The sequence below is a fragment of the Erythranthe guttata genome, chromosome 14 (genome assembly GCF_056151865.1).
Source record: "Erythranthe guttata isolate IM_541 chromosome 14, IM_541, whole genome shotgun sequence".
Taxonomy (NCBI): Eukaryota; Viridiplantae; Streptophyta; class Magnoliopsida; order Lamiales; family Phrymaceae; genus Erythranthe; species Erythranthe guttata.
The window spans coordinates 14,929,745-14,955,152 of record NC_142546.1 but is presented as its reverse complement, the minus strand read 5'-3'; the positions used below and the strand labels follow the sequence as shown (position 1 = coordinate 14,955,152).

The 25,408-nt window shown below is 33.1% G+C and overlaps 2 protein-coding genes and 2 long non-coding RNA genes across 7 annotated transcripts; 2 read left to right on the top strand and 2 right to left on the bottom strand.

The window, feature by feature from the left end:
• Positions 1–1,111: 1,111 nt before the first annotated feature.
• On the bottom strand, positions 1,112–6,315 carry LOC148765274 (uncharacterized). Its single transcript, XR_016029588.1, has 5 exons — positions 6,176–6,315; positions 3,507–3,703; positions 2,106–2,195; positions 1,930–2,004; positions 1,112–1,249 (listed from the first exon to the last, which is right to left on the bottom strand). It is a non-coding gene; the product is annotated as an uncharacterized LOC148765274 (long non-coding RNA).
• On the top strand, positions 1,510–5,615 carry LOC148765275 (very-long-chain aldehyde decarbonylase CER1-like). Its single transcript, XM_088813323.1, has 10 exons — positions 1,510–1,606; positions 2,168–2,391; positions 2,461–2,693; positions 2,798–3,017; positions 3,370–3,745; positions 3,830–3,937; positions 4,019–4,219; positions 4,492–4,590; positions 4,755–4,928; positions 5,033–5,615. The coding sequence occupies exons 1-10, from the start codon at positions 1,547–1,549 to the stop codon at positions 5,210–5,212; spliced, it is 1,875 nt and encodes a 624-aa protein (XP_088669449.1). The 5' UTR covers positions 1,510–1,546; the 3' UTR covers positions 5,213–5,615.
• A 10,070-nt stretch (positions 6,316–16,385) lies between the features above and the next one.
• On the bottom strand, positions 16,386–18,499 carry LOC148765273 (uncharacterized). Of its 2 annotated transcripts, none has more exons than XR_016029589.1 (3): positions 18,318–18,499; positions 17,298–17,392; positions 16,386–16,732 (listed from the first exon to the last, which is right to left on the bottom strand). It is a non-coding gene; the product is annotated as an uncharacterized LOC148765273 (long non-coding RNA). The 2 variants fall into 2 exon arrangements; XR_016029590.1 differs by lacking the exon at positions 16,386–16,732 and adding an exon at positions 17,112–17,230 and having other exon boundaries at positions 18,318–18,459.
• LOC105952439 (very-long-chain aldehyde decarbonylase CER1) lies at positions 18,479–22,599 on the top strand. Of its 3 annotated transcripts, XM_012975990.2 has the most exons (11): positions 18,479–18,679; positions 18,794–18,883; positions 19,001–19,224; positions 19,329–19,561; positions 19,650–19,869; positions 20,661–21,036; positions 21,121–21,228; positions 21,324–21,524; positions 21,658–21,756; positions 21,933–22,106; positions 22,213–22,599. In XM_012975990.2, exons 2-11 carry the CDS (start codon positions 18,824–18,826, stop codon positions 22,390–22,392), a joined length of 1,875 nt encoding a protein of 624 aa, XP_012831444.1. In that variant the 5' UTR covers positions 18,479–18,679; positions 18,794–18,823; the 3' UTR covers positions 22,393–22,599. The 3 variants fall into 3 exon arrangements, with proteins under 3 accessions (XP_012831444.1, XP_088669447.1, XP_088669448.1); XM_088813321.1 differs by lacking the exon at positions 18,479–18,679 and having other exon boundaries at positions 18,731–18,883; XM_088813322.1 differs by lacking the exon at positions 18,479–18,679 and having other exon boundaries at positions 18,731–18,883; positions 21,121–21,232; positions 21,328–21,524.
• The last annotated feature ends 2,809 nt before the right edge of the window (positions 22,600–25,408 follow it).

Sequence of the window (25,408 nt, the reverse complement as noted above, 5' to 3'; positions counted from 1 at the left end):
CTCCAAATGCAAATTTAGGGATGTTAATTCGGTAAAACCAAACCGAAATTTCAGTATGCCAACATTTCATACCATTTACCGAACTAAATATACGATTTGGTTCGATAAATAACCGAACATAAGTTTTATGTAAAAATATTTAAAAAAAAGGGGTGGCTGTAATTACCCAAACAAGAGGGTTTTTTCCCGTAATTTGACCAAACCTCACGGACGTGGCCGTAATTTGCCCTAATAAAAATAATACATCCTGATTTTTATTAGATTCTGAAAAGGGGAAAGGGAATAAAATGGGCAGCTTTAGTTTGGGTTAAAGATACAACCCAAAAAAGAGCATCAAAGTCGAATCTTTTTTCCAGAAATCGAGGCTCAACTATGAAGTACCCTTCGCATGGCTGATGGCACGACTCGTAATTTTAAAAGCAATCTTTCAAAATCAATAATTTTTTAATTATTTAATACCTTAAAAAAGAATTTTCCAAAAGTTAAATTAAACCAGACGTCTTATTCCAACAGCATATTCTCGTTGCAGATTATATTATAATGGCAAATCAGAAAATGTCAAGATCCTACACTCTGGAAATATTAAATAATCATCATCACAAATATATAAAAGACCTAAGTTTAAGGGCTCTTAAGGAAAATGATAAATTCAGTCAGAACTAACAAAATTCTATTAAATTTAACAAAATATTAAATTATCGAACTAATAATTTATTATATTTTTTTATCGAGTTGTGACCAAAATAAGTTATTATTTAAGCGAACTTATTAAGTAATTTATAGAGTATTAATTCATCGAAGTTCTACTGTATTATAAATGTGTGTTAACGAAAATAAAGCTGTAAAATATTGATATCTGTAATAAGCTAAAGCTGCTAACTTTGTTGATTATAGAGTAGATTTAATTTGGTGGTAATTTAATTTTGTTGGCAGAACTACATATACAGTACAAATAAAAATCAGGTCCTTCCATTGAGCAAGAACAATAAATCGAGAGAGCGCCGCGCCAAATAACAATAAATTTGGTTATTTAATTTTAAAAAAAAACGCACGTAAATACGAGATATAAACTCGAAACAACATACGTACCTGGGTATAGCATATACGTACCTGGGTATAGCATCGGCTCAAGACTTGTCCTCCGAAAGTGCCCAGTAGTTCGGGAAGTTAGGTGGTGTCTAAGCCTATTGGCACACGCTAACAACTGCATGAGGCAAGAACGTCGAATCATTCTTTAGAGTATCAGTTCCTAGATATATAGCATCATAGTACAAAAATTAGGTTTGCGAAATTTAATGTTAGTTCCAAGTGCATTAAAAAGTACGGCGATAACTAATATCATAAAATAGCTGCCACATAAAACAGTTTAGGTGTTACAAAGCAGTCAATAAGTTACTCTCTCTCTCTCTCTCTCTCTCTATATATATATATATATATATATATATATATATATATATATATATATATATATATATATATATATATATATATATATAATGTTCGTCATTTGGACGAATAGAAGTTAATCTGTAAAAGCAAACAAAAGATGGCATCTAAACCAGGGATTCTCACTGAATGGCCATGGGCATGGCTGGGGAACTTCAAGGTGCATCCTTCTTGTTATTTATCATACTCGTTTATCCGCATTGGTAAATCCATACAAACTTTTTTTTTTTATCGATATTTATCCATACAATATATGCGGTATTTATGAGCTTTGCTATACTCTATTTCTTTCGTTTTAAGTGTTGTTTAGGATGCATGCATGCAAAATTAAGAAAAGCCCAAAGTTACCATTTACATATATTAAGAATTTTCTCCACATCAAAGAAAAAATCTGCTTTGAAACTCTAGAGTGACGCACAATACGTAAAACAAATTATGCCTAAAGAGACAGACACTTAAAGAAGAATCGAAGATGGTACTTACCTAGAACAACGTTGAATACAGAAATTGCTCCAATTTGGATTATGAATCCCATAATCTTTCGGTGTGCACTCAGCACTGTAATAGCGTAAGAAATGGAGAATATGTCACATAGACGAGAATATACACACACACACACACACATATATATATATATATATATATATATATATTCTTACCTTTTTTGATCATATATGCTGTTTTAGCTGCACTAATATTGTGGTTCGATTTGTTGATATAGTACTTGGTATTGGCTCCATGGGCAATACCTGCAACATACTCATATCTGATGAAGGAAGAAAAAGAAAATTACTTAGTATCTTTTCTTGTAATACCGTTCCTGCTATCAAGAGCGGCGCACAACATAATATGGATTTCACTCTCTCGTTATCGAACAGCAAAGGGGAACAACAGGATCCTCGATAAGAGCATCGAATTCGAGCAAGTAGATAGAGAGAGAAACTGGTAACATTGGTTCTCAAGAAATATTGAACTATGCTCATTTTCTAATCAACTAAGAAACTTATTTTGCAGGGATGACCAAATTATATTTAACGGGATACTTTTTTACTTGGGACTCATGTTTATCGAGTCGGCACCTCGTACTCCGTTGTGGAGGACAGATGGGCTTATATGGACGTTTTTATTACATGCTGGTCCGGTGGAGTTTCTTTACTATTGGCTGCATAGGGCATTGCACCACCACTATCTTTACTCGCGCTACCATTCCCACCACCTCTCGTCCATTGTTACTGAGCCCATTACATGTATGTAAAAAAGAAAAACACATCGTATTTTAAACTGATAAAGCATGCATAGCATAATACTAACTTTTTTGCTACTCGATCGACCTATAATTTAATTGTTGTAGCGGTAACTCATCCATTCGCGGAGCATATCTCATACTACCTCCTATTTTTTATACCGGTACTTACCACTCTGTTCATGGGGAATACTTCTCTTTCTACACTTGCTATTTATGCAACTTATATTGACTTTATGAACAATATGGGCCACTGCAACTTTGAGCTCATTCCCAAATGGCTCTTCTCGGCATTCCCCCCACTCAAGTACCTCATGTACACACCTTCGTAAGTATCTTAACCTATCACTTCCAACCCTCTGTTATTTAGGATTGGAACAAATTCTATTTATATATAGCATTTTTCTTTTTTTCCTTTTTTTTGTATTTTCACAAGCTATTTGAAAACAAGTGGTAGATTCAGGATACGTTAGTTCCTCTGAGAAAAACTCAATAAAAAGAGTAACACGGGAAATTTATATTTTTACTTGTATTACGAGAGTAGGTTATCATATTGATGCATGAATTATGATTAAGTTAGTAAATATTTTAATTGCGAAGATAATATTGTTCTCCTTAACTAGATATTCAACATGCTTAGATGTATTAAATCTTGACTGACAGCATATTTGGTGATACAGGTATCACTCGCTGCATCACACCCAATTTCGGACCAATTATTCACTTTTCATGCCGTTCTACGACTATGTGTATGGTACGATGGACAAATCTAGTGACACATTATACGAAAAATCACTTGTTAGAAAGGAAGAGTCACCTGATGTGGTGCATCTGACTCATCTCACAACACCAGAATCGATTTATCACCTCCGCCTAGGATTCCCGTACTTAGCTTCTCAGCCACACAAATCTAACTGGTACTTGTGGTTGATGTGGCCCGTCACAGTTTGGTCAATGATGATTACTTGGATCTACGGCCGCACATTTACTGTTGAGAGAAATGCCTTCAAACACCTGAAAATACAGACATGGGCGATTCCTAAGTACAACATTCAAGTAAAGATCTCATGGATTGGTTTCGGTCTGTTGTAATAAATATATAAATAAATAAATCTGACATTATTTTTCATGGTCTTGCAGTACTACATGCAATGGCAGAAAGAGACGATAAATACTATGATTGAGAATAGTATACTAGAAGCCGAGGACAAGGGTGTTAGAGTGTTGAGCCTCGGCCTGTTAAATCAGGCAAGTAATATAGCCTACAATCAGATACTTCTGCATCGACACGAGCATATCAGTTATTTAATTCTTGTTCATGTGATGTAGGAAGAAGGGCTTAACAAGAACGGTGAGCTTTTCTTGAAAAGACAACCTCAGCTAAAAACGAAGCTGGTCGACGGGAGTAGTCTAGTGGTTGCTGTCGTAATAAACAGCATTCCGAAAGGAACAACTCAGGTTGTCCTTAAAGGAAACCTATCAAAGGTTGCTTACTCCATTGCCCTTGCCTTGTGCCAAGGTGGAATCCAGGTATGTTTAGCAATACTAGAGAAATCACAAGTTTGAAGTATATAAGATGAAGTAATTATAGCACAATTATTAAACACCCTTTCTATGTATCTAACTGCTCTAACACATAATATTTTGCCACATATCATAAAGTACCAATGTTTCAAACGTTTTTAAGTTACGTATATCATCGAGGAAAAAAACAGACCAGTAGTAAACTGAACTCTAAGCATGAAGTAGTAACAGTTTTCTCTGTTAGTTTGGCAAGTTCATGCTCCTTGTTATTGCAACAGGTATTTACAATGTTGGAATACGAGTACAAGAAACTTCAAGCAAAGCTCAGCAAAGAAGCTGGAAACAATTTGGTCCTCTCTAAAAGCAATACTCCCAAGGTTAATATTTCCTTTACCATGAATCTTGTGAATTATAGAACTCGTTTATCACATTAAAAGTTTCATGCAACATTCAAAACTAGTACACATTTCAACATTTTGTTCTAACAGAATTTGTTTATAGATGAAGCATTCTAACACAGGTTGTTTTGTTGGTTATGCAGACATGGTTAGTGGGAGACAAGCTCAGTGAAGAAGAACAGTTAAAGGCACCAAAAGGAACAATATTCATTCCGTTCTCACAGTTTCCACCAAAGAAAATGCGCAAAGATTGCTCCTACAATACCACACCAGCAATGTTGGCTCCCAAGCATCTAGAAAATGTCGACTCTTGTGAGGTTAGTGATAAAAACTCTATACGTTTCAATTACTATTTCCCTTTTGAAAATCGAAAAACAAAAAGAATTATATCTCGTAATTTTAAATTTCATGCACACAACAGAATTGGCTGCCAAGACAAGTGATGAGTGCGTGGCGCATAGCAGGAATACTGCATGCTATGGAAGAATGGAACGTGAATGAGTGTGGAGACACGATGTTCGATATTGAAAAAATATGGCAAGCCAGCCTTGAGCATGGGTTCCGTCCCCTGACCAATGTCATAGATTCAAAGCCCAATTAGTCTACATTGTCTCCATCACTCTCTCGATTTTCTCTCTCTCCCTCCCTCCCTCTCTCTCTCTCTCTCTAGCTCTCTCTCTCTCTCTCTCTCTCTCTCTCTCTCTCTCTCTCTCTCTCTCTCTCTCTCTCTCTCTCTCTAGCTCTCTCTCTCTATCTGTCAATAAGGAAATATTTGGCACACTCCACTTCCTCTTGAGGACGACGTTGTAATACTTAAGTTCCTTTATGCTAAATAAACCATGTATACTTGGAAGATTTTTCTTTCTTGTGACTTGGCAATACTGAAGCAAATGAAGCACAATTAATTACTAAAAACTAGAAAGCTATATTGTATGTTATTCGGAAAGTCTTCAAGTTTATATATCTCGTCTCGTTGACGTGTGTTAACTAACATTAACACCAAAGAAGAAGTCTCCACTACAGAGAAACACAAATCATCATATTCGGTAGTTGTACTATGAAACCAATGAGGACGGAATCGGGGAAACAGGGAGGCGATAAATTGATTGGAGAATGAACAACTAACAAAAAAAAAATTGAATTCTATCCGATTTCGCTACAGTTTCCCTATCAATTTTGTTTCCTTTACCAAACAGAGCATAAATGAGCCTATCCTTTTGTACCATAAACTCAATAAAACATAAAGAAATCAGAAATAATAACTTGATTTAAAAAAAAAAAAAAATACGTAAATGAATCACATAATTAGGTTACGATCGTGTAAACATTCCCTTCACAATTTCCTCCGAAATGAACAGAAATACACAATTTTTCTCCTTCTTTTAACGCCAAAAACAAACATTAAATCGAAGAACAATATATCGCGGAGTAAGATGTATGCATTATGCATAAAATCATAATCAAACGGAATGAAATCATATTAGTCGGAAGAAAGAACAGAAGCAAAGCTAGCAGCTAAAACAGTGGGTAGATTTTGGATGATTCTCAAGGAAATCGAACTTACGGTTGATGCGCGTGTTGAAGTGGCGGGTAAGCCGCCGTCGAACGCCGGAGTGACCCTAATTTACGACGGCCGGCAGGCCGAAAATGAAAACTAAATCACACCATAGCTGAAAGGGAGCAGTTCCCATTTCCACGTCCATGTTGGGAGTGTGTTCTCTCTCTTTCTTTTTTGTTTTAACTTTTAAAATTTATTTGTTTTGTTTTAGTTAATTAATTATTACTTAATTATTAATGAATAATCAATAATAACTATTTAATTTTTAATTAATTATTAATTATTAATTGGTTAATAATACTAAATAAGTAAATAATTATTGATTAATTGTTATTTAGTAATTATCTAATAATAATTAATTAATATTAGTATGTAAGCTAATGCTGGATGTCTATAGGAGTTACAAAATTATTAGTGTATGTAATTAGAGGTGATAATGGTGGATGTTAAGGCCATTCATTCCCTTGTAACTCAAGACCTTTTGAATGGTCTTCTTGAACTATAAAAGGGATACCATTGTATGAAGGTTGTATACACTTGAATAAGAATGGCAATTGCTATTTGCGGTTTGAAAATTGTTATTTGAGGTTTATAACAAAAAATACTTTATCTCTCTAAAACCCCTAAATTTTCCAAAAAAATACAAAAACCCCCCAAAACGCGTAAAAGCCCAACTTGGGCGCCCATTCATGCAGTGCACGCCCAACTTGGGCGTGCAAGCTGCATTTGGGCGCCCGAGTTGGGCGTCCAGTGCAAAAAAAAAAATTTTTTTTAATTGAACGCCTAAGATGGGCGTTCCAACATTTTTTTGCGAAAAAAAAAGCCCTACAAATTAATTTGTAGGGTTTTTTAACATGAAATTGGTTCCGTAATCAACCTACCCAATGCATATTACACATAAAAGATTCGAAATTACATCAAAAAATCGAAGCCCAACCCTTCTTCAAGCTTGATTTCGAATTTTCGAAATTTTTTTTTTTTGCTATTTGCAGTTTGGGGGGTTTTGGACTTTTTTTGGAAAGTTTTGGGGGGTTTTGTTATAAACCGCAAATAGCAATTTTCTAACCGTAAATAGCATTTCATATAAGAATACAATACATACACACTTGTTCTCTTCTTGTCTTTCCCTTGTTTTATAACACGTTATCAGCACGATTGTTCTATTTTCACTTTCGAGAAAAGATGATCCAAAGAAGATACTTCTCAACCATAGAAGATGAAAAGGGAGTTGATTTCAAATATTTTATTTTTGTTTTAAATTGATTAAATATTAATCATCTTAATTTTGTTGTAGGTGAATTTTCGTGCAATTCACGAGTCTGTACTTCGACGTCTGTTTTGGACCTGATAATGTCCGAATTTCAGAAAATTCAAAATACGAAACTTGTAGAATTTTCTGTTGGCTTTTTGGAACATTTTGAATCATTGAAATCGGATCTCTAACAAGAGATATGCTTAAAATACTCAGTTCTGCCAGAGCTGTCCCTTGTGCGAATTTTGAACATGATGTTCTAAAAATAAAAGGGACGATTATAGGCCTATAGCCTTTATTACATACGAGATTAAAATTCTCGATCGAGTGTATTTGACTTTAAGTCTAAATGATAAGACTCTTGAACAATTGAGTTAGAGGGTATTCCCCATTTATAGTATTATTCTTTCATGATCAAAGTACTATTACGATTTTTATTATATATTGAGGCTTGAAGCCCAAATCGAGCACGTGCAATCAAGTGACTCGAAGATTTGAGTGGTGTATTAAGAAGAAGAAAAACCACTTGCTCTCCTCTAGTTTATGCAAATTGAAAAGCTCCATCAATCGAAAAAGAACTCGAGGTTCATAAATTTTAGGCTCGAAGTCTAGTTTAAATATGAAAGTTTGAAAGCTTATATGGAGGAATATTAAATATAAAGGCTTGAGGCCTAGATTAAATTTGAAGACTAGATATCTCGATTGAATATATTAGACTCAAGGTCTAAGTGATGATACTCAAAATTGAATATTTGAGTTAATGGGTATTTCCCACTCAAGGTACTATTATTTTACGACTAAGTACCAATTATAAAGGTTTGAGGCCTAAATCGAGTACATAAATTAAAGGTATAAAACTCAAACCTTGATATTTGAATAATATATTGTACTCGAAAAAACTATTGAGTTTATTGTTCAATGATATATATGAAGATTTGAGTTAATTATAGTACTATTATTTCATGACAAGTACTATATAATGATTTCTATGAAGTCTTGAGGCTCAAATTGAGTACGTAATTTTAAGCAAAAAAAAACAAATTTTGAGATTATATATATATATATATATATATATATATATATATATATATATATATATATATATATATATATATATATATATATATATATATATATATATATATATATATATATATGCACTCGAAGGACTATTCCTTTGTAATTCAATGATATGAGACATCACACAATTCGAAATTATTTTTGATAGCTCAAGAAGAAATGTAACTATGAGCGTTGGATCATTGAAATTAAAGATCTATTTATGTCTCATGATATCACAAAACATTTGTGTTATTGATATGTGCCTTGAGGACACAAGTCAAATATTTCATAATGAAAATGTGTCTAGAAGACACCGAGCAAAATATTATTGTTTCATTTTCAAAAAACAAGTACTTAATTGGGGGTATGTGTCTTGAGCACACAAGTAAAAGTAACATTACATCTAGTTACTTATAAAGAAGAAGAGAGATAGATATTTAATCCTCTCTATATTTTGTTCTTTTTAAATTTTGACTTGTTGGTTTGCAAATGACAAGTAAAATATTTCATATTGATATATGTGTCTTGAAGATACATATAATGAAGAATTGTAAGAGAAAATATTCTCTAATTTATGGATCTATATTATGATCATGAAGTGACAACATAAAAACTCAAGTTGCACTCGTAATAGCAAAATAAAGATTTTTAATAGCATATCGTACTATAATACGAGTTGTGAGCTAATACAAAACTCGTTCAATTGTTGTTATTCTTTGAAAGTGAAAACAACAAGATTAAAAAATTCAAAGAGATATGTTGATATGAAAAGCTATGATGGTGCTAAAGCTTATTTACTATAAATTTTATCTCATCATTACAAGTGGAAGAGAGATGAGAAATATGAAAAATGATTGGTCATATCTATTTTATGATAAAGCATGTTGATAAGCTTTATCAAGCACCAATAGAAGAGCAAAAGAAATTGTGTTGATTTTGGTGTCACGGTATCGACCAATTCAATTAAAAATTTTGAATCACAAAAGTTTAGTGATACAAATTTCATTCAAAATCCATATCTATGGATGGATGTGTGTGCATGATTTTTTATACTTGGTCTAGATGAGATGAGATGAAATTTCAAACCAAACGATAAAAAGTGGCATCTCATTTTCTTGTTAAAATTCGAAACCTCTGCATATTCTGAATTTTAAAAATTTATAGTTTAGTCCTTCAAAATTTACAAAAAATTTCATTTTAGTCCCCTAGATTTAAAAATTTTACGATTCAGTCCAAATGTTTTTCAGAATATGCAGCTCGTTCCTTTCATCATCCGCAATTATGAATCTATTTCAACATTTTCAGCTTTCACTGATTTTTTTAAAATTGCAGCCTTGCTCCTGAAGTTTTAAAAATTTACAGTTTGGTCCCTAAATTTTTAAAAATTACAGTTTGGTTCCTGAATTTTCAAAGTTTTGAAATTTGACCATTTATGTTCAGAATCTGTTAGATTCTCAAACGAAGTTATATTTAGCCACATAACATGATATCATGTGGTTTGTTTATTATTTATGATATGCAATATTTTGCACCCCTAATGGGAGATATTTATATGGCATACATTGTCAATTGTCATTTTAATGAGATAATTTTCCCGCCGTTAAGGGGGAGATATGAAGCCGGTTCTCGTATAACGGCGTGAATTATATGAAATGATATTTGTCTCATCTAAATTTGTGCATGGAAATATTTAAGCACAAAAGAAAAAATAATTCATTTGCAATAATTTTAATGTTTAAAATGCTAGATGCATTTATCGACAAAATAGCAACTTGATATTATAATATATGTTGCAAATGAGTGCAACAGAAAATGTCTAAGAAGGACACATTGCACATTAGATTTTTCCATGAAAGGCTTAATAAACGAATGTCCTCGAAGGACAAATTTCACATTGTGATTGCATCGTGAATCCCTAAATGGGTGAAAAATGATTATGCTACACAACTAACCAATCTTAATTTATGCATATAAGAGGAGGAGATATATATGTTGGTTCGAATGATTAACACACTTATAAATGGTGTGAATACCGTTCAATTAAAGTCTACTAGCGCTAGTAGCATCGTACTATAATCCTATTACTTATCTCATTCGATGAAATGGTTCGTCTTAAAGACGGTGTTGGGGGACGCCTCAACCAATATCCATTACTGCGATTTGAGAAATTTTTGCCAGCTATGGTGGCATAAATAAAATATATATTTGGATGAGAAAATCATTGATGATATGGTAGCTACCGAGATCATTTTAAATTGAACCATTATATGTGCCAATAAAGAGTTGATTGGCAAATAAATCATGGTTAGCTTTCTCTCTAAGTGAATAGAGAGGCATTTGAGACTATTAGTTCTCAATTTTGTTGTTGTACCGATATAATATTTAAAAATTCTTTTCGAATGAATATTCATGTACCAAATTGAATTTGTTTATATTGAGTTTGAAAGTGAACAAGTAGTCCCCAATACTCCCTCCACATTGTGAAACTCAAAAGCGCGTGTTTTGTCCATGTAGGACATTTTTATTGAAATAAATAATGAGCTCACGCACATAAAGTATTATGAAAAACTTTATTGATGCAATATAGAAAATTCTCTACAAGAGAAAAATACATGGTACATGAAAGGATATGGATCTCTACTAGAGATCGTACCCACAAAGGCTACAATCCACATTTATATGAATATAATTCTCTAAGGAGAATCCGGTACCGGAAAAGTGAAATAGTGAGCTCTTGATTGATTATAAAGAAATATAAGGAGTACTAAAGATGTTATCGAATAACTATATGTACAATTATTTTTAATGTGAAGAGCTTGAAGCTCATACATTTTAATAGATGTCGACATCTAATTGGTCATTAGTATATGCATTCACAAATGCCATTGACCATGATTATTTGAAATTATTGATGAAATAAATTGTACATTGACTTGAAGTCAACACACATAAGTTGTGGAGCCTTTAGTACAAAGGTGGGTAAAATCATTGCGGTAAATTTGAATGCCTTTTGGAAATATATTTTTATGATGCAGTCACTTTATGATGGTATTCAAAATTATTTGACATGGACCATATGGATGCAATTACCGCATATTTATATGGATCATAACTTTTTATTTCAAAGAATTGAAAATGCTTGAAGCATATAATAAGAGGTCTCATGAGTTAGACTCTACGAATGACCCATTCAAGAATATGGTATTGACACCTTTACAAAAGGAATAATCAAATAAATTGATTTCCATTATCATTTGGGGCGAATTAAATCTTGTGGAGACTCATGAAGGGCTCACAAAGATCATCAATTATTTGATGAAAGAATCCGAAGTGAAAATATCTTGGTAGGATATATTTTGCCTTGATCTGCAGATCGAGCATTAGTCGAATGAAATATTTACCAATTATTTATTTATATATATGACAAAGCTCATTCATTGAGTAAACATATGATTATCCGATCTTCGGATATAAGAAATATATTCTCGTCTTCGAAAAGATAATGAAAACCTTGGTCCTAATATATAAGGATAATGTTGTCTAATTGTACCAACGAGATTTTGGCTATATCAAGGGAGGTGGCCGAAGAATTATTGAAGTTTTCTAAAGTACTCAAGAGTTAAAGAAGAAAGATGACATTGACAGTTATTGATGACAATCAAATAACGAGTTTGCAAATCCATACGTTGGCGATCTTACTCCAATGTCTCATGCTGAAATCAGGGGGAGCATGATCTACAACATTTGAATGCGTCGGCTTAACGATCTATTGTCAGCATAAGAGGGAGTGTGATTAATAACTCAACATTGTACTCTTTTTCCTTCGACCAAGTTTTTATCCCAATGGATTTTTCTTGGCAATGTTTTAACGAGGCAGTGTATCACACTCTCAATAATCATAGACATCCAAGGGGGAGTATTATGTAACCTATGGTGGATGTCTATAGGAGTTACAAAATCATTAATGTATGTAATTAGAGGTAATAATGGTGGATGTTAAGGCCATTCATTCCCTTGTAACTCATGACCTTTTGAATGGTCTTCTTGTACTATAAAAGGGACACCATTGTACGAAGATTGTATACACTTGAATAAGAATACAATACATACACACTTGTTCTCTTCTTATCTTTTTCTTGTTTTATAACAATTAATATTTTTTTATCTGAAAAATTTTATCAGTTTTATTTATATGTATTTAACAAAAAAAAAGAAAAAAAAATCTCTCTCACTTCTAAACTGGACGTGAAATGTGATTTTTCACGTCCAGTTTGGACGCATTTGTGAGATTTGGGTGGGTCTAGGAATTTAAAATTTTAGAGTTATTACGGAGAGAAAATAATTTTTTTGATCGACGATATTCGTAAAATTAGTACCGTAAAAATCATTTGAGTAGCTGAAGGGAGAATTAGATGCTACACTTGAATATTACACCGGGTGAATTTGAACCGTTGATTTTATTAAGTAACTATCCACTAAGCGCAATATACACATATGTGTGTGTATGTAATTATGTATAAATTTACGGTTCAAATCCACCAGTATTAATAACCGGGTGTAGCATAGAACTTCCAGTTACGAAAATCAGTAAATCACATTAAACATAACTTATGCTGACATTATTATATAGTCCCGTCCCACTTTGTAAATATATAGCCCAAAGGGTAGGCCCAAAATCTCTTAGGCAACTAAAAAATTCTCTTATTGGCCCAATAAGTGTCCAACAAGAATTTTCTTAATCTAGGGTAATTTAATTTTGTTGTAATTTTTATTCATGCATTTATTGAAATGCATTTGAACATAAAAGAAAAAACGAAGAGGAAAAATGTCACAAGAAATAAATAAACTAACAAACCTATTATGTGAAATTTTTCGAAAATTCTGAACACCACCCAATTTATATCATCAAATCAAATTTAGCATCTTATTAGGCCTAACAATTGCCAAACCCCAAAACATAGGAGCAAAGTCCTTCCCGAATGGGTATAAAGTCGGTTATTTATATGCTACACAGAAACCTGAGTAGATTTTTATCGTATCTACACATACCAATATGGATAAGTACGTGTTTATGTGTACATCAACATTAAATATTTCCTCAGTGTATTTCTTCCGGTGTAGCATATTGTAGACCGTGTAAAGTCCAGCCAACCTGACTGCGACACGTCTATCTATATATGATCAAAACCTCATAATAGACATTTACTCTACAATGTTATGTTGGTTGGGGTTGCTTTATACCCAAGTCCAAGCTATTAAATTATCAAAAAAAAAAAAAAAAAAAAAAATCCAATGTATTAAAGAGGTCCCCCAATTGATAACATGATTTGAATTTTTCATCTGAAGAAAAAAAAAGTAGTAAAGTCGTTATCGGTTTATCTAGTGCTATACTTTCTGAAATACATCAGGTGAATTTTAACCATTGATTTACACGTCATACACATACCTCATATATATATATATATATATATATACACACACGCGCTTAGTATGTCGTTATTTAACTTCATCAATAATTAACAGTTACCCGATATAGACAATAGGCAGTGACGAATCCAGGATTTTTGCCAAGGGTGTTCGGAATTAAATATAGTAAAAAATATAATGGTTGGGTAAAAGTTTACGGGGGTTCGGGGGCAGCGCCCCCGATTTTTTTTAATACTATACACATTAAATAATAAAAATATGTAATATTTTCAAATGTAAAGGGATTATTTTACAAATTTTGGGCTAATTTATGAAATATTTAGACATAAAATTAGTGAAAATATTAAATGAGTGGTAAACATATTAAAGTTGCAAGTGACAAAATGTGTATTTCATTAGCATATTCTGAGTTTTCAAAATATAAAAAAAATACTCACAGACGTAAATTTAGAAAACAATTGAAATAATATATATATATATATATATATATATATATATATATATATATATATATATATATATATATATATATATATATATATATATAACATTCAAAATTTTGGAATAATTTAGATAATATAAAATATTAAAGGAATTGTAAATAAATTAGAGTTGCAAATAGCAAAAAATACGTTTTATTAGGAGATTTTGATTTTTTGAATATGAAAAAATACCCTCATGCATATTCAAAAAAATTGAAAACAATTGAAATATTGTATGTAATGGAAATTAAATCTTGCACGGGTAAAAAATTTCTACCAACAAACTACAAACCAATTTTGAAAGTTAAATTTTAAATAATATACAGAAAAATTAGAATTTAAAAAGGAATATATACAGAAAACTCAGAAATAAAAAAACAACTAAATAGAGTAATATACAGAAAAAATAGAAATAAAGAAAAATTAGAAATAAAAAAACAACTAAATAGGAGGATATTTAGTCACAAGAAGGTCTCGAACTCAAGACCTCCTTGGAATTGAAGGAAGAACTCTACCAATTCAGCTACAGCTTTACATGTACAGATTTACAGTTATATAAAGATACATATATAGGAAATATTTTTTTTTTTAAATCAAGGGTGTGCAGCTGCACACCCTTGGACCACATTAGATACGCCACTGACAACAGGGTGTAGCATCTAATAAGCGGTGCTTACCCAATGGGTATAAATTCCCAGCCAACCTGGCTGCTACACGTCTATGTATTTATATGATCAAAACCTCATAAATAGAAAATTACAATTACTCTATAATGGTGTGTTGGTTGGGGTTGCTTTATACCCAAGTCCAAGGAATTAAAGAGGTCCCCTCAAAAGGGTTTATATTGAAAGTCAATATTTATTTATTAATTTTTTTAATTCTTGTTACTAATAATTGTATGCACAGTGAGCATAACAAAGACATGTGATGGGTAAAAATATATAAATAAATAAATAAATAATAAAAAAAAAGACATGTGAATATGGGACCATGTTACGTGTCGACAGCGCCGACGGACATGTTATTTTCAACATTTAATTTTTGCTCAATTGAAATGTCATGAATTATCCGTCTGCCAGATATTTTTGTGCTATTTTAAAAAAAGATAAAAAAAATTGTAAAAAGAAAGGCTTTTTAAGATCTGGTTTGATCGAATTAAAGTGGATTACGAATTCACGGAAGCTATCATTTATTATCATTTGTTTCATGTTAATTAATTGCAATTTGTCATATAGTGAATAAATTAGCATTTGCGCATCAACAAAGATACTGACTAATGAGATCAATTTGATGCTACACTTATTTAATGAGATCAATTTGAGTTGTTCCGGATAATCGGCATTTTGCACCCTTAAATTTTATGTTATTTGCACTTTACACATTTAAAATATAAAAATTAGCAGAATGCACCCTCCAATTAACAATTGCTTGGAAAAGTGAATGTTGACTCACCTTTTGGATTAAAAAAAATGACCGATAAGTCGGTTTAATGTGGCGTTTTGTGGTGGTTGGAACCGCAAGAATGGAAGGATCATGAAGCAAAAATAAAAGCTTATTTTGCAGACACCTAAAAACGGATTATGTGCAGAAAAAAAAAAAAAAAAACTCATAATCTATTTTTAAAAGTTTTTGCAGACACCACCTGAATATTAAGTTAAAACCTTCCATTTATGCTTTTAATTTTGTCGCTACTCGCTACTTACGTATATGGAATATATAATCTAAAACTGGGGGTGAAAATCATATCAAACCAAACGAAACCAAGACTCAACATACATTTTTGTTAGATACGATACGAAGCTCGCTCAAGCTCGATAGATCAAAAAAATAAAAATAATAACCCATGTATAAAAATTCAAGCAACCTTCAACAATCATACGTTCAACTCGACTGAATCTAAACTAGGATTTTTTTATAGTGGAATTGAACTATTGTCCTAATAGGTAAAACATAATCAACTAGGGTGTAAGAAATGTTAGTGAAGAAACATAAATTTTTGGTAAGGAAATATGAGGCATTTGAAAAAGGGATCCAATTTACATTAATTGGAAGAAGAAAAAAAATATATAATAAATGCTGGTTGGCTTAACTACCAACCGCTCAATTCTCTTATAGTATTTTTGTTTTCTTTAGCAAATGTTATTCAAAAATCAGTTTGACTATGAAAATAGAAAGAGAAAACGTGTCGCCTTCTAGTTCGTTCATGCAATCACCATGGCTATTTTAACTTGCCAAACTATCGCCTAATCACCTGCTTAATTCTGTTTTGCCTTTTTCACATGAAATGCATGTAGGTAACTTAAGAATATAATTCAGGCAAATTACGGCCACCTCTCTGAGCTGAAATCAAATTACGAAAACATATTTCTTGTTTCAGTAATTACGCCCACCCTCTAATTATGTACTGTCTTACGAAAAAAAATTCCTATTTCAGTAGGTAAATTCGACACTGTAAAGATGGACGTGTAAGAAAATACATAATTGAATGGTGGTTGTAATTACCCAAGCACAAGGGTTTTCTTTTCTCGTAATTTGACCTTATCGCATGAAATGCATGTAGGTAACTTACAAATATAATTTGGGTAAATTACGGCCACCTCTCCGAGCTGAGATCAAATTACGAAAACCCCTCTCTTGTTTCAGTAATTACACCCACCCCCTCAACTATGTATCGTCTTACGAAAAAAAAACCCTATTTCAGTAGGTAAATTCAACATTGTAAGGATGGACGTGTAAGAAAATACATAGTTAAGGAGAGTAGTTGTAATTACCCAAATATGAAAGTTTTTTCGTAATTTGACCTTAACTGAACGGTGATTATTTTAGGTTCATTTAATTCTGCAAAAAAAATAATAAATTTGATAGGCCAAGAGAGTAAAAAGTGAGCAAGTGAGAAGAAAAAAACCTGCATAAAGCTTCATTTGAGACTGCCAAAGCCATAATTGGAATATAAATGCTGATCAACGGTAAACCCAACTTGTTGCCGTACAACTTTGAATTCTGCAATTGGAATAAGAAGCAAACCATTATTGCCCTGCAGAAGGTAGTATGGCTTGTGGCTGAGCCAGCCTAGGGCGGGGGGCACGGCCCCCCGACATTTCTCAAATCTCTATAAATTTATTTAGAAATATCAAAAATTTATGTACAAAAGCATTAACGGTCCCTCCACATAAATCTTCTAATGCGTCGGCCCCCGACTTAAAATACTGGCTCCGCTAATGAGTATGACCACAATCGAGATTCAATTTTCTACATTTTCAAGGGAAGTAAAAAAGAAATAACCATGAGGTCTCTATGTTTTTCGAATGGGACTTGATTATATGACGGTTTTTAGTAAACGTCCAGCATTTTATTTAGGAAAAAAAATAAAAAAAACTAATACCTGCCTCATCTTATTTTACAAAAACAGTTTCCTATAAGTTTTCGACGATATTATTTTGTGAGAATACCACATCATTAATCACGAATGGCATAGGTTTATTAGATTTCGAGCATAATACGATTGAAATTTGAAAGTGGAATAATATTTTCAATTTATGTGCTAACATCTTTTTTTTTTTTTTTTTTTGCTAGGTTTTGCACCTGAAACAAATTTAATTTAATTCTGAAAGTTAAAAACCTAATTCGAATTTCAAATTTCATCAACACTATATGTAATAAGTCAACACATAAGGATGGAGATGTTTAATTTTTATTTAGAACGAAAGTGTTCGAGACATAATAAATGAGTGGAACGTGGTTAAAAGTTAAAAGTGAAAAAAAAAAACATCAGACGTTTACTAAAACGCGTCATGTATTTACCATTTCAGTTTTCGAATTCTCAATGAGAAAAAAAAAAAAAAAAAAACAGTTAAAAATCAAATAATAGGATGTAAATTTGGTCTTTTTCCAAAGCATAATGCGAAAATTTTAATCGAAAACTAACCTTAATTGAAGGAAGCACAAAAAAGATGATGATCTTTGTTTCAATATTCGATGTATATGCCGTTCAATAACTGCTGGTTACTGCTAAACCACAATAGAGTGGCCCCGCCCAATTGGCTACTAGTGAGACGAATAAATGCACCCACCAGAAACTATAACAGCTATACGTGGACCTTAATACAACTGCATGGGAAGAAAAAAATTGACAGCATGCTGAATTATTCCTCTAGTGCACCGAATTTGAAGGCAAAATAAACACAGACTACACACAAGAATAGGTTGGGTGAATTCAATGTTCGTTTCGAGTGCAATTAAAGTATGACGAAAGAAATACTGCGAAAACAGCTCCCACATGGCAGTTAGGTATTGCGAAATTAAAACATCCAATTAAAAATCGCTCCTTTATTTAAGTGTGTTAGTTATTAGCCTTTGTATATAAATGCAATCTTCTTCATTTGGCATTTGAACACATAATAGAGAAAGTTAGTGAAGAAAAAGAAGAAAAAGATGGCTTCTAAACCAGGGATTCTTACCGAATGGCCATGGACATGGCTCGGCAACTTCAAGGTGCTTCGTTTATCTGCATTAGTTAAAAAAAAAAAAAAAGGTTGTGTTAGTATTTATGAACTTTGTTATACTTAATTTGATTTTAATTTTTTTTTTTTTTTATTTTTTTTGATTTAGTACCTGGTATTGGCGCCATGGGCAGTACCTGCAACATACTCATTTCTGACGAAGGATGATAACCGGAAGTACTTATCATCTTTTCTCGTGTTACCTCTCCTTATATCGAGAGCGGTGCACAACCTGATATGGATTTCGCTCTCTCGTTATCGAACAGCAAAGGGGAACAACAGGATAGTTGATAAGAGCATCGAGTTCGAGCAAGTAGATAGAGAGAGAAACTGGTAACGTGGTTCTCAAAGAAATTCGAACTACGCTTGTTTTTTTTTTTTTTTGTTAGGTAATTTCTAATCAAAATCAAGAAACTGGATTTTTTTTTTTTTTGCAGGGACGACCAAATTATACTTAACGGGATAATTATGTACACGGCAATCATGTTCATTAAGTATGCTCAGCGTGTTCCGTGGTGGAGCACAGACGGGCTTATATGGACGTTTTTATTACACGCTGGTCCTGTGGAGTTTCTTTACTACTGGCTGCATAGGGCGTTGCACCACCACTTTCTTTACTCGCGCTACCATTCCCACCACCACTCTTCCATTGTTACCGAGCCTATTACATGTAAGAAAACTATGCAATTATCCACTAGTCCTCGAATAAAATCGTATTTTTTTTTTTGAAGGAGTATGATTTTGATTGATTGTTGCAGCTGTAATTCATCCATTCGCGGAGCATATCTCGTACTACCTCCTGTTTTCGATACCGTTGCTTACCACTCTTTTCATGGGGAATGGTTCGATACTCGCAATTACTATTTATCTAACTTATATCGACTTTATGAACAACATGGGTCACTGCAACTTTGAGCTCATTCCCAAATGGCTCTTCTCAGCATTCCCCCCACTCAAGTACCTCATGTACACACCTTCGTAAGTATCTTAACCTATGAATTCAACTCTCTTTTTTTTTTTTTTTACGATTGGAAAAAATCCTAATTATTTCTACAATTTTTTTTTCATTTTCTTTATTTATTAACTTTTTTCCCCACAAACTATTTGAAAAATGTAACACCAGATGCCATGCACCGACTGAGTATCTCACTACATATTTCACACACACACACACACATGTGTATAATCTCACCGTATATTTCACACACATACAACACAGCAGATTTAGATGGCTGGTAATTTTACAGAAGTACTTATTTACAAAAGATGCCCAATTACCCCAAAAAAATTGACCCATAATCAATTTGGTCGAAACATCTTGCCAACACTTACTACTAAACTCAACTACTTTTCCCCAATAAGGATTTCTGTTGTCTATGCAATAAATTGATGTAGATAAGACAGTGCCTTTATTTCAATACCTTTTGGGTAGGTAACTTATAAAATCTTCTCTGGTACTTTGACATTAATTTATTTACCTACTTTATCCCCTTATACTTACAACATATCACCAGTAACATAGTAAATATATATATATACAGTGATTAATGGCACAACTTTATTTGCTAAATAAATATTGAAATCATGTTAGATTCTTAGAAATACAAGAAAATATTTTAGTTTCTCTAAGAAAAACTCATTTAAAGAAAGTATGATATTCCGAGAGTATTTTTCACGTTGATGCATGAATAAGTATTATTTTCCTTAACTAATAAATCAACATGCTTAAACGTGTTAAATCGTAACTGATGGCATATTTGATGATTCAGGTACCATTCGCTGCATCACACCCAATTTCGAACCAACTACTCACTTTTCATGCCGTTCTACGATTATGTGTATGGTACAATGGACAAATCTAGCGACACATTATACGAAAAATCACTCGTTAGAGAGGAAGAGTCACCTGATGTGGTGCATCTGACTCATCTCACAACACCAGAATCGATTTATCACCTCCGCCTAGGATTCCCATACTTAGCATCTCAGCCACATAAATCTAACTGGTACTTGTGGTTGATGTGGCCCGTCACAGTTTGGTCGATGATGATCACCTGGATTTACGGCCGCACATTCACTGTCGAAAGAAACGTCTTCAAAAACCTGAAACTGCAAACATGGGCAATTCCTAAATACAGCATCCAAGTAAATATCTCATTGATTGTATTTCATATGTTGTAATAAAAAAAATGGAAGTTTTCTGACGCTAGTTGTTTCATGTCATTGCAGTACTACATGCAATGGCAGAAAGAGATCATAAATACTATGATTGAGAACAGTATACTAGAAGCGGAGGACAAAGGTGTTAGAGTGTTGAGCCTCGGTCTGTTGAACCAGGCAAGTTTAAATAGGCCTACAATACAAATACTTTTGCATAAATGTGTTAAAGTGTTGAGCTTATCAGTTATTTAATCCTTGTTCATGTGATGCAGGAAGAGGGGCTTAACAAGAACGGCGAGCTTTTCTTGAAAAGACAACCTCAGCTAAAAGTGAAGTTGGTCGATGGGAGTAGTCTAGTGGTTGCTGTTGTAATAAACAGCATTCCGAAAGGAACAACTCAGGTTGTCCTTAAAGGAAACCTATCAAAGGTTGCTTACTCCATTGCCCTTGCCTTATGCCAAGATGGAATCCAGGTACGTTTAGCAATTTACAAATGTGGAAGTTACGAATAGCGCTCTTAAGTTAAATGTTCTAGCTGCAACAAAAGCATGATTACATTTTTCTCCGTTAATTTGCTTAGTTCATGCTCCTTTATGATTGCAACAGGTATTTACAATGTCCAACGACGAGTACAAGAAACTTCAAGCAAAGCTCAGCAAAGAAGCTGGAAACAATTTGGTTCTCTCTAAAAGCAATACTCCCAAGGTTAATATTTCCTTTATCTACTAGATCACAAACCATGAATCTTGTGAATTATAGAACTCTTTTATTACATGAAAAAAAAAAAAAAAAAAAAAAATATTCTACATATTTCAAAAAAAAAATCTAACATAATTTGTTTATAGATGAAGCATTCTAATACATGTTATTGATTTATGCAGACATGGTTAGTGGGAGACGGGCTCAGTGAAGAAGAACAGTTAAATGCACCAAAAGGAACAATATTCATTCCGTTCTCACAGTTTCCACCAAAGAAAATGCGCAAAGATTGCTTCTACAATACCACACCAGCAATGTTGGCCCCCAAGCATCTAGAAAATGTCGACTCTTGTGAGGTTAGTGATAAAAACTCTATACGTTTCAATTACTATTTCCCTTTTGAAAATTGAAAAACAAAAAAAAATATATATCTCGTGATTTTAAATTTCATGCATACAACAGAATTGGCTGCCAAGAAGAGTGATGAGTGCGTGGCGCATAGCAGGAATACTGCATGCTATGGAAGAATGGAACGTGAATGAGTGTGGAGATATGATGTTCAATATTGAAAAGATATGGCAAGCCAGCCTTGAGCACGGGTTCCGCCCCCTCACAAATGTTATCGATTCAAAGCCCAATTAGACTCGCTACATTGTGTTCAGCACTTTCTGAGTATTTTCTAGACTCTCTATCTATAAATAAGGAAACAGTTTCGTATGCTCCACTTTGAGAATCAAGTCTAAAATTCTTCTCTTCTGTCATTTGAGGATGAAGTTAGAATACTTATGTACTTTCGCCTATGCTTAAATAATACACGTATACTGAGAACATTATACTTCTCTCGACCAACTACTTACGCTTACCAAATTTAATAGCATGTCAAATTCGGCAATCTGGAATCACATTTAGCACAATCGAATACTAAACTTTTGCTCTATGTTATTTAGAGGGTCTTCCGACTTTATTTTTGGGTGAATTCTAGGATTAATCTCGTCTATTTGGTAAGTTTTAACTAACATTATACAAAAGAAGACGTCTCCACTATTTCTCGTCAATCTTTTTAGAGTTCATAGAATCGTAGAACCATAGAATGACAAAATTTCATGTTTGTTAGTTTTACTACGAAACTAACGAACAAGGGCAACACCAAAAATAGCCATAGGAGTTTCCAAATTTTCCTAAGCTGATGAAAATTGAATTATTTCCGAATCGGCGACGGCAATTACACTGCAGTTTTCCTATCGTTTTCTTTTCATTTCCTCAACAAAATCTACAAACCGAACAGTGCGAACATGTAAAATGCGTATTCTATCAAATCACATTTTCCCCTCCATACATCATAAATTCAAATATAAACATATAGAAATCAGAAACAACAACTCGAGAATAAATAAATAAATTATTAAATGCATCACATAATTATGTTCATATTCGTACAAACATTCCCTTAACACCGAAGAAATCATCATTTACTGCGATTAAATCGAAGAACAACAAATCACAGAGTACCAATTTGCCATTATGCGTAAAACATAATTAATTATATTAATCGAAGAAAGAACTGAATCAACAATCAACAGCTATCAGCTAAAAATAAGAGATTAAATCTCAATTGATTTTTTCAGGAAGACGAACTTACGATTTGATTTGGTGCTGAAGTGGCGGGAAAGCCATAGCCGAGCACGGAAGCGATCCTAATTTACAAACCCGCGGAGCCGAAAGTGAAAATAATTCTTTCGTTTGTTAATAAGTTTGGGTTTTCTTCGGGCACCCCTCTGTTTCATTTAATTGTAAAACAACCCCTCTGTTATCAATATTAGCAATAATGACCTCACGGGCCTCACTGCAGCTCACGCGCGAGAGTTGAGGCTATTATGTAATTTTCAGATAGAATAACACAAAATTGAAAATACCCTCTAATAACTTTTGAATAAATTGCAAAAAAAACCTTCTACTTTTACATGATTTTACAAAAATATGGTTGAGTTAATTGCTATTTGTATTTTATAAGTTTCCCATATGTAAAATTAAATAATAATCAGCAAAAAAATAAAACTATATTCATAATAAGGTTTAAGATTAGTAAGAATTCAACTTCAAGATGAGAGATTTTTGACTTGTAATATGATGTCTTATTCATGATTATTTTATTTACTTTTGGGGCCATAATTTTGACTTTCTCTCACATAAAAAAATAGCATTCTTTAGCTGAAATGTTTTCAAGAATTCAACAACCTAGCTACCGAGCAAGCGATGGTCTAGCAGTTGGCGTAAGTGAGTCCGTATAAATTGACCCAAATTCGAATTATCTGCCAACGGTCCTCAGGTGAAACTTGTAACACATGATTAGCCCAATGTAGTGTACATCTCTCATGTCATTAGCAAAATATTATACGAGAGTGTCGATTTATCCAGTACACTTATACAGTTGGTTGTTGCGGGTGCACGGTAATTAAAAAAAAAAACTAGGAGCTTACTTTCAAAATTTTCCAATTCAATCAACAAACTAAATTGATTGATTATTTAATTAACAAAAACGTGCACGACCAGGCCATTCCACACACATCCATTTGCAACACACACTTTACTATGTGTTTTGCATGATCTATATATATATATACATACATTACATAAGCCATGATTCACCAAGAAATACACAAAAAAAAAAAAAAGTTATACCACAACACATCACACATGGATTCTCAGCACCAAATCCACGGCCAAGACCGCCACTCAGCCGCCGCCATCTCCCGGGAGAGTCCGGTACCGTTCTGTGCCATATGCCTCAACGACATTGGCAGCGGTGACAGCCACCGGAAACTTCCGGAGTGCCGCCACTGCTTCCACGAACACTGCATCGACGCGTGGTTCGGGTCCCACTCCACGTGTCCGCTATGCAGAATTCAAGTCCCTCGAATGATTTCCCTCATCGATAACGAGAATCACTATAACTATATGCAGTGGGATGCTTTGATTTCGAATATTCTTTTCTTGTTTCGGAATCTTCTTCGGAAAATGTGCAACCCTCTTAACGATGAGCTAACTTCCATGCTATGTGGAAACATTAGCTGCATTTCTTAGAAGATTGTTTTTAGTATTATAATTTGTATTACTTTTAATTTATTTATTTTTCCTGAATTTCTTTTACATTAATGTGCTTATTCAGTGTATGATTGTGAAATAGACAAAATTTAATTTAATTTGTATAATATAATAAATCATAATATTTTTAATAAGTTGGGTAACTGCTGTTGATTCATTGGCATATTACATAACAGTATTATGTATTATAATAATACATAGATTTTCCATTTTCGCACTTTCCCCCTAAAAATTTAAAAAAGGGATACCCCCTTCGAATTATTATTTTAGTTGCATTTTGCCTCAGAAGCCAATTTTTTTAGGGCATTGTGCAGCAAAAATAACATCTTAAAGGGGCAAAGTGCAAAAAATTAGAGTTTTTAAGGGGCAATGTACAACAAAAATACTCAATTCTGATGAATAATCCATCTGATTTTTGCTGCTATTGAGGCAATGTGCAACAATAATGACATTTTGAAGGGGACATTCACTTTTAAAATTTTTGAGGGGGTAATGTGCAAACATTAGAAATTTACAGGGGGTGATGCGCAATTTGCCCTAATATATATATATATAT